At 41.3% G+C, this 12,234-nt stretch overlaps 6 protein-coding genes and 1 pseudogene across 6 annotated transcripts; 4 read left to right on the top strand and 3 right to left on the bottom strand.

Moving 5' to 3' along the window:
• Positions 1-32: 32 nt before the first annotated feature.
• LOC120893328 (histone H4) lies at positions 33-443 on the top strand. The gene has a single exon (XM_040295133.1). It carries the CDS (start codon positions 77-79, stop codon positions 386-388), a length of 312 nt encoding a protein of 103 aa, XP_040151067.1. The 5' UTR covers positions 33-76; the 3' UTR covers positions 389-443.
• Positions 444-2,587: 2,144 nt separating this feature from the next.
• Positions 2,588-3,513, bottom strand: LOC120893314 (histone H2A). The gene has a single exon (XM_040295118.1). It carries the CDS (start codon positions 3,449-3,451, stop codon positions 3,077-3,079), a length of 375 nt encoding a protein of 124 aa, XP_040151052.1. The 5' UTR covers positions 3,452-3,513; the 3' UTR covers positions 2,588-3,076.
• A 164-nt stretch (positions 3,514-3,677) lies between these two features.
• On the top strand, positions 3,678-4,724 carry LOC120893307 (histone H2B). Its single transcript, XM_040295112.1, has one exon. It carries the CDS (start codon positions 3,732-3,734, stop codon positions 4,104-4,106), a length of 375 nt encoding a protein of 124 aa, XP_040151046.1. The 5' UTR covers positions 3,678-3,731; the 3' UTR covers positions 4,107-4,724.
• Positions 4,725-4,843: 119 nt separating this feature from the next.
• LOC120898333 lies at positions 4,844-11,615 on the bottom strand (annotated as a pseudogene).
• Positions 5,737-6,168, top strand: LOC120893323 (histone H4). The gene has a single exon (XM_040295128.1). The coding sequence runs from the start codon at positions 5,802-5,804 to the stop codon at positions 6,111-6,113; it is 312 nt and encodes a 103-aa protein (XP_040151062.1). The 5' UTR covers positions 5,737-5,801; the 3' UTR covers positions 6,114-6,168.
• On the bottom strand, positions 8,486-9,473 carry LOC120893319 (histone H2A). Its single transcript, XM_040295124.1, has one exon. It carries the CDS (start codon positions 9,411-9,413, stop codon positions 9,039-9,041), a length of 375 nt encoding a protein of 124 aa, XP_040151058.1. The 5' UTR covers positions 9,414-9,473; the 3' UTR covers positions 8,486-9,038.
• LOC120893308 (histone H2B) lies at positions 9,618-10,089 on the top strand. The gene has a single exon (XM_040295113.1). It carries the CDS (start codon positions 9,695-9,697, stop codon positions 10,067-10,069), a length of 375 nt encoding a protein of 124 aa, XP_040151047.1. The 5' UTR covers positions 9,618-9,694; the 3' UTR covers positions 10,070-10,089.
• Positions 11,616-12,234: the final 619 nt, after the last annotated feature.

The following is a 12,234-nucleotide window of genomic DNA, read 5'->3' as shown; positions in this document are numbered from 1 at the left end:
GTTGAGCTCGAAAACGCTCATTCGTGATCGTCAATTTGAAGTGTGAACATCGTGAACGTACAATCCTGTGCTCATCATGACTGGAAGAGGAAAGGGAGGAAAAGGTCTGGGTAAAGGAGGAGCCAAGCGTCACCGAAAAGTGCTGCGGGATAACATCCAGGGCATTACCAAGCCCGCCATCCGCCGTTTGGCTCGGCGCGGAGGAGTGAAACGTATCTCCGGCCTCATCTACGAGGAAACCCGTGGCGTCCTGAAAGTATTTCTGGAGAATGTGATTCGTGATGCGGTCACTTACACTGAACACGCCAAGCGTAAGACCGTCACCGCTATGGATGTGGTGTATGCTCTGAAGCGTCAGGGCCGCACTCTGTACGGTTTTGGAGGTTAAATTCAACGTGCTCTAACAAACCTCCAAATGGAGTCTCAAAACGGTCCTTTTCAGGACCACAATACATTACTCAAGAGCTGTGTCTTTCGCAACATTAAAATGTTTTATTTGAGAGAAAAAATGTCTATGATGGCTTCGAATGGTGTGCGTAACATTTTACTTGCATAACAAGCACTCACACTGCTGTATATTCAGTGCATTTACATGAGATGGCGTTTTGTGAATGTGATTTTTTAACTTATACGTATCCGTTTGAAGCGTTCGCAAAAGCAACGATTGAAGCGTTTGTTAAAATGAATCATTTTTCTCTTGCGTTTTTTTTATCTAAATTTTCTGATAAACATATTTTTTTTAGAGCAAACCTCTCATCCTCTTGAAGCAATAATCGCCGCTACACATGCGCTTCGTTTATTGACACTTGTGATAATTATTCAAAAGAAGAATTGGGCGAAAAAAGCTACACCGTTTTCATGAGGTTTGTGAGTTTATTATAATAGCTATGTATAAAATGCTGCCTTTGACTCCGTAAATCACTCAACGCTAATTTCAAAACTATTAAGCTACGGAATAAATAGAACGCTTGTTCATTGGCTCTCCTGTAATTTAAGTGTAAGACAAATTACAGTGAATATTTCATCCGGGGTTCCACAAGCCAGTATTCTAGGCCCTATTCTTTTTATCATTTTCATAAATGATGTTATTTACGTTATACAAGATTGCGAAAAATTGTTTTATGCAAATGATATGAAAATGTTCCTACCGGTATCAGATCAAACCGATTGTGTAACTCTTCAAAACTGTTTAATTCGATTTAACTCATACCCACCAAATACTTTCTGCAAGATTTGCTATCAGGGTGCTATGAACATGAAGAAATTAACTCCACCTCCAAAATCTATGCTGTTAACTGAATGCTATATATTTTCTTGGGATACTGACTTCATTTGGTATACTGACTTAGCGATGCTCCGCTAGCGATGCTTACATTTTGGTTTGTACATTTGGTAATTGTTCCCCAGCTTCCGTTAATGATAATGATAAAATGTTTCCCAGTTATTATCCAGGACAAACACCCTGGGACCTCATAGATCGCATAATGAATTATTTAGGAAAAGTAACGCTCAGCCCTCTACGTTACGCTAGCGTTTCAAGTAACGTCTGTCTAGCGCAAACCCAAGCAGCATTTTTGAACGCCTGGTTTAATCGTCGTGGATAAGCAAATTGAGGTAAAAATAAGGCTCAGCCCTCTACGTTACGCTAGCGATACGCGTAACGCCTGTTTACCACAAACCCAAGCAGCATTTTTGAACGCCTGTTTTAACCGCCGTGGATGAGCAAATTAATAGATTATCATCGTTGTTTTACATGATAATTAGAAAAGCAACAATTTTTGAACAAACATAAAAAAAGAACAGCAATTGCAAAGATAACACTCATTGATAATTCATGAGTATAAATAAATAATATTATTACTATTAGGCTATCATTTTTAACAGCAATCAGAGTTGTAACAACTTCACGTATTATAATAATAACAATCTTACACATAAAAAATTGTTACTTTTAAAAATGATTATTTATTTATTTTCCCAACTATTGATAAAGCAGGATAATGAAATACATACAAATATTTACTACCTTCATTAACCTCAATTTAAAAAGAGCCCTCGCACCTAAAGTAAAGTTTATTCACAATAGGCGGAAACATAGATTGAATAGGTAATAATTATATGTCATATACATTTTTAATTTATTAATATTTTTAATATTTTATACTTTCTAATCATAGGAAATGTTACTAAAATTGAAAGCTTTTGGGGTGTTTATGAAATTTTCAAAAATACTGCTTGGGAATTTTAAAAGGCATGTAACGCTTCTCATATGTAACGTAGATCACTGAGCCTTACTTTTACCAATTATTTAGATGGCGTTGCTACTGGTTGCAGGGACTTTGATCACCACTAGATGGCGTTATTGAATGTGGAGTTGCATATGCGTTAGGGCATTTCAATACTTTGTATTTTATAGGCATTCCTACATTGCAAATCATTTTATTGTTTCAAACAACGAAACACTTTAAAATGCTTCACAAATTTGGGTAACTGGTGATTAAGATGAAGGGTGAAGGGAAACATTTATAAGTATGGTTGTTTATTTGAACCTTCCTAATTTTTGGTCCAACTTTTTAAAGCCATTGTCAACGTTTCCCGATATATTGAAAGCCAAAGAACTTAAGGCTACCTAAACGCACAACATTTTTCGACAATCGACCCTTTCAACATTTTCCCGTGGTTAACGATAATTCAGGTAAAAGTGTCCTTTACTGTTTTCAGAAAAAGTCAACACGCAGGTATCACTGGTTGTATTTATATGGTAAAACCAACCCTCTTGAACAAGCTACCTGGAAAATCTTATGCATCGCTTATGATATGCTGCATTTTGTAGAATTCGTAGTGAGAGGTTACAGAATTGAAAATATTAAGGGATGCTTTTTGTGCCAAAGGACGGCACATTTTTTCATTTACATTTTGTACACAGTTTCAAGCACGGTTCATGATATATCTGGATTTTTTTCCTTCTGGTTCTCCCATAACAGCATAAATCGAATAAAATGTCTTTGGCAAAGTAATTTGTCGCCCTGAAAAGGACGGTTTTGGGTTTGAGATGAAGGAAGCTTTGTCACACCGTTTAAGCCTTCTTTTCGGTCTTCTTGGGCAGCAGCACGGCCTGAATGTTGGGCAGCACACCACCCTGAGCGATGGTTACTCCGGACAGCAGCTTGTTCAACTCCTCGTCGTTGCGGATGGCCAGCTGCAGATGACGCGGGATGATGCGCGTCTTCTTGTTGTCACGGGCAGCGTTTCCGGCCAACTCAAGCACTTCAGCGGCCAAGTATTCCATGACGGCTGCCAGATACACGGGTGCTCCGGCACCGACGCGCTCGGCATAGTTACCCTTGCGCAGGAGACGATGAATACGGCCAACGGGGAACTGAAGACCGGCACGGTTGGAACGGGACTTTGCCTTTCCCTTTACCTTTCCTCCCTTTCCACGGCCAGACATGGTTAGATTTGATTGGGGTACGTTTGTAAGGGATCACGAACAACACGATGTTCTCCTTGAGAAGGGTCTTTTATAATAGAACAATTTTGACCCGACCGATGCTTATATAGCAGCTTATTCGTGCTGCCCGATACTCGTTTGAATTTTTCGAGCTGCACGATACGTATTCTCTCTCACAGCCCGTTATAAGCGATCGGAGAGCTCGGAATTTTTCTAGAACGCAATCACCCGTTGAATCATACACATCGTGTCCCAGTGTTGAGTGAATTTTTCCGTCGAAATGGCACCCAAAACCAGTGGAAAAGCTGCGAAGAAGTCTGGCAAGGCCCAGAAAAATATTTCCAAGTCCGACAAGAAAAAGAAGCGCAAGACCCGCAAGGAAAGCTACGCTATTTACATCTACAAAGTGTTGAAGCAAGTCCACCCGGATACTGGCATCTCTTCGAAGGCCATGAGCATCATGAACAGTTTCGTCAACGATATCTTCGAACGCATTGCTGCTGAGGCATCCCGCTTGGCGCACTACAACAAGCGTTCGACGATCACGTCCCGCGAAATCCAAACCGCTGTTCGTCTGCTGCTGCCTGGTGAGCTTGCCAAGCACGCCGTCTCCGAAGGAACGAAGGCTGTCACAAAGTACACCAGCTCGAAGTAAGCCACTGAAATGATTGGCTTCGTTCTCTCAAATCGGTCCTTTTCAGGACCACAAACCGCATTCAAACAAAGAATTATCCTTCGTTTCATCTGCACCAGCGAATTAGCGCTTTAATTTCAGGGTGTCCGTCTTCGTCAACGTTATTGTTCAGTTTGTTGCGTTTGCCTGTACTAAATGGCATTAGTGCAGGTAAACGCAGCCATATCCTAAGTTTGTTTGCGAACTTTGTATTGGAAACAATGATGCTGTGATTGACATTAAAGTTCTGCGTTGTTCATTGTAAATATTAATGTTAAATAGAACCTTAGCACGTTTAAAAAAAAACATTAAAACAAAGTCCGCACTGGTTGGAAGCGTTTTGCGAGGTGAAATTGAAAATGGAGTTTCGTGTATCATGAATTATGAATAGAAGTCGTTTCGCTCGTTGTATGACAATCATTTTTTAATTAAATTTTCCTCGCGCATACGAGGATAATTTATCGACAAAGCAACCAATAGCAGCTTATGTGTCGTGAGTCAAATGTTGTAATAGATTTGTTCGATTTTAATCTTGCTTATAAGGATTGAAGGGTCGTCTTCTTAAGCGTTTGAATTAAAGTGTGTATAAGCATCAGTTAAGTTGTTTGTGTCGAACATTTGTTGTAAAATATATAGTCATACTATTCGTTCGTAGTTTGTTGTAAGCAGCGATGTTGGTATAATAGTCATAGGTTATATAGATGGTAATAAAGTATTGATCAATATAGTCAAAATCCTCAGATGCCCTATTAAAAAGCGAAACTTTGACAAGAAAAAGTTAAAATACCTCCCATAACATTGATTATTTAAAACAAATTTTCCCCCTTTTCACACTTTCCTCGTTATAACAAAACGACATACGTGAAGGCTTGCATTCGTATGTACAATTTCATAATAGCAATCGAAAGAAAATTCTTGGAATGTTCAACAGTATTGGTGGTCCTGAAAAGGACCGTTTTGAGAAGGAAATGCCCCGTTTAGACAGGGACCGCTTCCGGATGCATGGACGATTTAGGCACGCTCTCCGCGGATGCGACGGGCCAGCTGGATGTCCTTGGGCATGATGGTGACGCGCTTGGCGTGGATGGCGCACAGATTCGTGTCTTCGAACAGACCAACCAGATACGCCTCGCTGGCTTCCTGCAGCGCCATGACGGCTGAGCTCTGGAAGCGGAGATCAGTCTTGAAGTCCTGGGCGATCTCACGCACCAAGCGCTGGAAGGGCAGCTTGCGGATGAGCAGCTCGGTCGACTTCTGGTAGCGACGGATTTCTCGGAGGGCCACCGTTCCCGGACGGTAACGATGCGGCTTCTTCACTCCTCCGGTGGCCGGGGCACTTTTACGAGCAGCCTTGGTGGCCAGCTGCTTGCGAGGAGCCTTACCTCCAGTCGATTTACGAGCGGTTTGCTTGGTACGAGCCATTTCACTTCGGGAGCGTAGGTTTCGTTGAGCACGGAGCGAACTTGTTTATTTGACAAAAGTTGAACGTTAAATGAGGAAACTGCTCGAACAAGAGCTCTTTTTATGCGCTTGCCAACCCTTGTTTTCTCTCATCTTAAGAGCAAGAGGGAATGCGTGGATGAAAAAGTATAAATAGGGACGTTGAGCTCGAAAACGCTCATTCGTGATCGTCAATTTAAAGTTGGAACATCGTGAACGTACAATCCTGTGCTCATCATGACTGGAAGAGGAAAGGGAGGAAAAGGTCTGGGTAAAGGAGGAGCCAAGCGTCACCGAAAAGTGCTGCGGGATAACATCCAGGGCATTACCAAGCCCGCCATCCGCCGTTTGGCTCGGCGCGGAGGAGTGAAACGTATCTCCGGCCTCATCTACGAGGAAACCCGTGGCGTCCTGAAAGTATTTCTGGAGAATGTGATTCGTGATGCGGTCACTTACACTGAACACGCCAAGCGTAAGACCGTCACCGCTATGGATGTGGTGTATGCTCTGAAGCGTCAGGGCCGCACTCTGTACGGTTTTGGAGGTTAAATTCAACGTGCTCTAACAAACCTCCAAATGGAGTCTCAAAACGGTCCTTTTCAGGACCACAATACATTACTCAAGAGCTGTGTCTTTCGCAACATTACAGGGTTTCCCACGATATATTGGTTGGTTCCCATCAATTTTTGGTGGATTCCCATATTTTTACGATTTTTGGTCGTTTCCCAGAATTTTTTGGTCTAATTGTATTGATATCCAATCGGAAAATACCAATAAATTATAGGATCGAACCAAAAATCTATGGGATACAACCAAAAAATCGTGGGAACGCACCAAAAAATCATGGGAACTGACCAATAAATCGTGGGAAACCCTGTAAAATGTTTTATTTGAGAGAAAAAATGTCTATGATGGCTTCGAATGGTGTGCGTAACATTTTACTTGCATAACAAGCACTCACACTGCTGTATATTCAGTGCATTTACATGAGATGGCGTTTTGTGAATGTGATTTTTTAACTTATACGTATCCGTTTGAAGCGTTCGCAAAAGCAACGATTGAAGCGTTTGTTAAAATGAATCATTTTTCTCTCTTGCGTTTTTTTATCTAAATTTTCTGATAAACATATTTTTTTTTAGAGCAAACCTCTCATCCTCTTGAAGCAATAATCGCCGCTACACATGCGCTTCGTTTATTGACACTTGTGATAATTATTCAAAAGAAGAATTGGGCGAAAAAAAGCTACACCGTTTTCATGAGGTTTGTGAGTTTATTATAATAGCTATGTATAAAATGCTGCCTTTGACTCCGTAAATCACTCAACGCTAATTTCAAAACTATTAAGCTACGGAATAAATAGAACGCTTGTTCATTGGCTCTCCTGTAATTTAAGTGTAAGACAAATTACAGTGAATATTTCATCCGGGGTTCCACAAGCCAGTATTCTAGGCCCTATTCTTTTTATCATTTTCATAAATGATGTTATTTACGTTATACAAGATTGCGAAAAATTGTTTTATGCAAATGATATGAAAATGTTCCTACCGGTATCAGATCAAACCGATTGTGTAACTCTTCAAAACTGTTTAATTCGATTTAACTCATACCCACCAAATACTTTCTGCAAGATTTGCTATCAGGGTGCTATGAACATGAAGAAATTAACTCCACCTCCAAAATCTATGCTGTTAACTGAATGCTATATATTTTCTTGGGATACTGACTTCATTTGGTATACTGACTTAGCGATGCTCCGCTAGCGATGCTTACATTTTGGTTTGTACATTTGGTAATTGTTCCCCAGCTTCCGTTAATGATAATGATAAAATGTTTCCCAGTTATTATCCAGGACAAACACCCTGGGACCTCATAGATCGCATAATGAATTATTTAGGAAAAGTAACGCTCAGCCCTCTACGTTACGCTAGCGTTACAAGTAACGTCTGTCTAGCGCAAACCCAAGCAGCATTTTTGAACGCCTGGTTTAATCGTCGTGGATAAGCAAATTGAGGTAAAAATAAGGCTCAGCCCTCTACGTTACGCTAGCGATACGCGTAACGCCTGTTTACCACAAACCCAAGCAGCATTTTTGAACGCCTGTTTTAACCGCCGTGGATGAGCAAATTAATAGATTATCATCGTTGTTTTACATGATAATTAGAAAAGCAACAATTTTTGAACAAACATAAAAAAGAACAGCAATTGCAAAGATAACACTCATTGATAATTCATGAGTATAAATAAATAATATTATTACTATTAGGCTATCATTTTTAACAGCAATCAGAGTTGTAACAACTTCACGTATTATAATAATAACAATCTTACACATAAAAAATTGTTACTTTTAAAAATGATTATTTATTTATTTTCCCAACTATTGATAAAGCAGGATAATGAAATACATACAAATATTTACTACCTTCATTAACCTCAATTTAAAAAGAGCCCTCGCACCTAAAGTAAAGTTTATTCACAATAGGCGGAAACATAGATTGAATAGGTAATAATTATATGTCATATACATTTTTAATTTATTAATATTTTTAATATTTTATACTTTCTAATCATAGGAAATGTTACTAAAATTGAAAGCTTTTGGGGTGTTTATGAAATTTTCAAAAATACTGCTTGGGAATTTTAAAAGGCATGTAACGCTTCTCATATGTAACGTAGATCACTGAGCCTTACTTTTACCAATTATTTAGATGGCGTTGCTACTGGTTGCAGGGACTTTGATCACCACTAGATGGCGTTATTGAATGTGGAGTTGCATATGCGTTAGGGCATTTCAATACTTTGTATTTTATAGGCATTCCTACATTGCAAATCATTTTATTGTTTCAAACAACGAAACACTTTAAAATGCTTCACAAATTTGGGTAACTGGTGATTAAGATGAAGGGTGAAGGGAAACATTTATAAGTATGGTTGTTTATTTGAACCTTCCTAATTTTTGGTCCAACTTTTTTAAAGCCATTGTCAACGTTTCCCGATATATTGAAAGCCAAAGAACTTAAGGCTACCTAAACGCACAACATTTTTCGACAATCGACCCTTTCAACATTTTCCCGTGGTTAACGATAATTCAGGTAAAAGTGTCCTTTACTGTTTTCAGAAAAAAGTCAACACGCAGGTATCACTGGTTGTATTTATATGGTAAAACCAACCCTCTTGAACAAGCTACCTGGAAAATCTTATGCATCGCTTATGATATGCTGCATTTTGTAGAATTCGTAGTGAGAGGTTACAGAATTGAAAATATTAAGGGATGCTTTTTGTGCCAAAGGACGGCACATTTTTTCATTTACATTTTGTACACAGTTTCAAGCACGGTTCATGATATATCTGGATTTTTTTCCTTCTGGTTCTCCCATAACAGCATAAATCGAATAAAATGTCTTTGGCAAAGTAATTTGTCGCCCTGAAAAGGACGGTTTTGGGTTTGAGATGAAGGAAGCTTTGTCACACCGTTTAAGCCTTCTTTTCGGTCTTCTTGGGCAGCAGCACGGCCTGAATGTTGGGCAGCACACCACCCTGAGCGATGGTTACTCCGGACAGCAGCTTGTTCAACTCCTCGTCGTTGCGGATGGCCAGCTGCAGATGACGCGGGATGATGCGCGTCTTCTTGTTGTCACGGGCAGCGTTTCCGGCCAACTCAAGCACTTCAGCGGCCAAGTATTCCATGACGGCTGCCAGATACACGGGTGCTCCGGCACCGACGCGCTCGGCATAGTTACCCTTGCGCAGGAGACGATGAATACGGCCAACGGGGAACTGAAGACCGGCACGGTTGGAACGGGACTTCGCCTTTCCCTTTACCTTTCCTCCCTTTCCACGGCCAGACATGGTTAGATTTGATTGGGGTACGTTTGTAAGGGATCACGAACAACACGATGTTCTCCTTGAGAAGGGTCTTTTATAATAGAACAATTTTGACCCGACCGATGCTTATATAGCAGCTTATTCGTGCTGCCCGATACTCGTTTGGAATTTTTCGAGCTGCACGATACGTATTCTCTCTCACAGCCCGTTATAAGCGATCGGAGAGCTCGGAATTTTTCTAGAACGCAATCACCCGTTGAATCATACACATCGTGTCCCAGTGTTGAGTGAATTTTTCCGTCGAAATGGCACCCAAAACCAGTGGAAAAGCTGCGAAGAAGTCTGGCAAGGCCCAGAAAAATATTTCCAAGTCCGACAAGAAAAAGAAGCGCAAGACCCGCAAGGAAAGCTACGCTATTTACATCTACAAAGTGTTGAAGCAAGTCCACCCGGATACTGGCATCTCTTCGAAGGCCATGAGCATCATGAACAGTTTCGTCAACGATATCTTCGAACGCATTGCTGCTGAGGCATCCCGCTTGGCGCACTACAACAAGCGTTCGACGATCACGTCCCGCGAAATCCAAACCGCTGTTCGTCTGCTGCTGCCTGGTGAGCTTGCCAAGCACGCCGTCTCCGAAGGAACGAAGGCTGTCACAAAGTACACCAGCTCGAAGTAAGCCACTGAAATGATTGGCTTCGTTCTCTCAAATCGGTCCTTTTCAGGACCACAAACCGCATTCAAACAAAGAATTATCCTTCGTTTCATCTGCACCAGCGAATTAGCGCTTTAATTTCAGGGTGTCCGTCTTCGTCAACGTTATTGTTCAGTTTGTTGCGTTTGCCTGTACTAAATGGCATTAGTGCAGGTAAACGCAGCCATATCCTAAGTTTGTTTGCGAACTTTGTATTGGAAACAATGATGCTGTGATTGACATTAAAGTTCTGCGTTGTTCATTGTAAATATTAATGTTAAATAGAACCTTAGCACGTTTAAAAAAAAAAAAACATTAAAAAAAAAGTCTGCACTGGTTGGAAGCGTTTTGCGAGGTGAAATTGAAAATGGAGTTTCGTGTATCATGAATTATGAATAGAAGTCGTTTCGCTCGTTGTATGACAATCATTTTTTTAATTAAATTTTCCTCGCGCATACGAGGATAATTTATCGACAAAGCAACCAATAGCAGCTTATGTGTCGTGAGTCAAATGTTGTAATAGATTTGTTCGATTTTAATCTTGCTTATAAGGATTGAAGGGTCGTCTTCTTAAGCGTTTGAATTAAAGTGTGTATAAGCATCAGTTAAGTTGTTTGTGTCGAACATTTGTTGTAAAATATATAGTCATACTATTCGTTCGTAGTTTGTTGTAAGCAGCGATGTTGGTATAATAGTCATAGGTTATATAGATGGTAATAAAGTATTGATCAATATAGTCAAAATCCTCAGATGCCCTATTAAAAAGCGAAACTTTGACAAGAAAAAGTTAAAATACCTCCCATAACATTGATTATTTAAAACAAATTTTCCCCCTTTTCACACTTTCCTCGTTATAACAAAACGACATACGTGAAGGTATGTACAATTTCATAATAGCAATCGAAAGAAAATTCTTGGAATGGTCAACAGCATTGGTGGTCCTGAAAAGGACCGTTTTGAGAAGGAAATGCCCCGTTTAGACAGGGACCGCTTTCGGATGCATGGACGATTTAGGCACGCTCTCCGCGGATGCGACGGGCCAGCTGGATGTCCTTGGGCATGATGGTGACGCGCTTGGCGTGGATGGCGCACAGATTCGTGTCTTCGAACAGACCAACCAGATACGCCTCGCTGGCTTCCTGCAGCGCCATGACGGCTGAGCTCTGGAAGCGGAGATCAGTCTTGAAGTCCTGGGCGATCTCACGCACCAAGCGCTGGAAGGGCAGCTTGCGGATGAGCAGCTCGGTCGACTTCTGGTAGCGACGGATTCTCGGAGGGCCACCGTTCCCGGACGGTAACGATGCGGCTTCTTCACTCCTCCGGTGGCCGGGGCACTTTTACGAGCAGCCTTGGTGGCCAGCTGCTTGCGAGGAGCCTTACCTCCAGTCGATTTACGAGCGGTTTGCTTGGTACGAGCCATTTCACTTCGGGAGCGTAGGTTTCGTTGAGCACGGAGCGAACTTGTTTATTTGACAAAAGTTGAACGTTAAATGAGGAAACTGCTCGAACAAGAGCTCTTTTTATGCGCTTGCCAACCCTTGTTTTCTCTCATCTTAAGAGCAAGAGGGAATGCGTGGATGAAAAAGTATAAATAGGGACGTTGAGCTCGAAAACGCTCATTCGTGATCGTCAATTTGAAGTGTGAACATCGTGAACGTACAATCCTGTGCTCATCATGACTGGAAGAGGAAAGGGAGGAAAAGGTCTGGGTAAAGGAGGAGCCAAGCGTCACCGAAAAGTGCTGCGGGATAACATCCAGGGCATTACCAAGCCCGCCATCCGCCGTTTGGCTCGGCGCGGAGGAGTGAAACGTATCTCCGGCCTCATCTACGAGGAAACCCGTGGCGTCCTGAAAGTATTTCTGGAGAATGTGATTCGTGATGCGGTCACTTACACTGAACACGCCAAGCGTAAGACCGTCACCGCTATGGATGTGGTGTATGCTCTGAAGCGTCAGGGCCGCACTCTGTACGGTTTTGGAGGTTAAATTTATCTCTATAAAACTTCCATGTGGAGTCTCAAATCAAACGGTCCTTTTCAGGACCACAATACATTACTCAAGAGCTGTGTCTTTCGCAACATTAAAATGTTTTATTTGAGAGAAAAAATGTCTATGATGGCTTCGAATGGTGTGCGTATAACATTTTACT

The sequence above is a fragment of the Anopheles arabiensis genome, chromosome 2 (assembly GCF_016920715.1).
Source record: "Anopheles arabiensis isolate DONGOLA chromosome 2, AaraD3, whole genome shotgun sequence".
In the NCBI taxonomy this organism is placed as follows: Eukaryota; Metazoa; Arthropoda; class Insecta; order Diptera; family Culicidae; genus Anopheles; species Anopheles arabiensis.
Note: the sequence above shows the minus strand (reverse complement) of the source record. Positions and strands in the feature narration are given on the sequence as shown.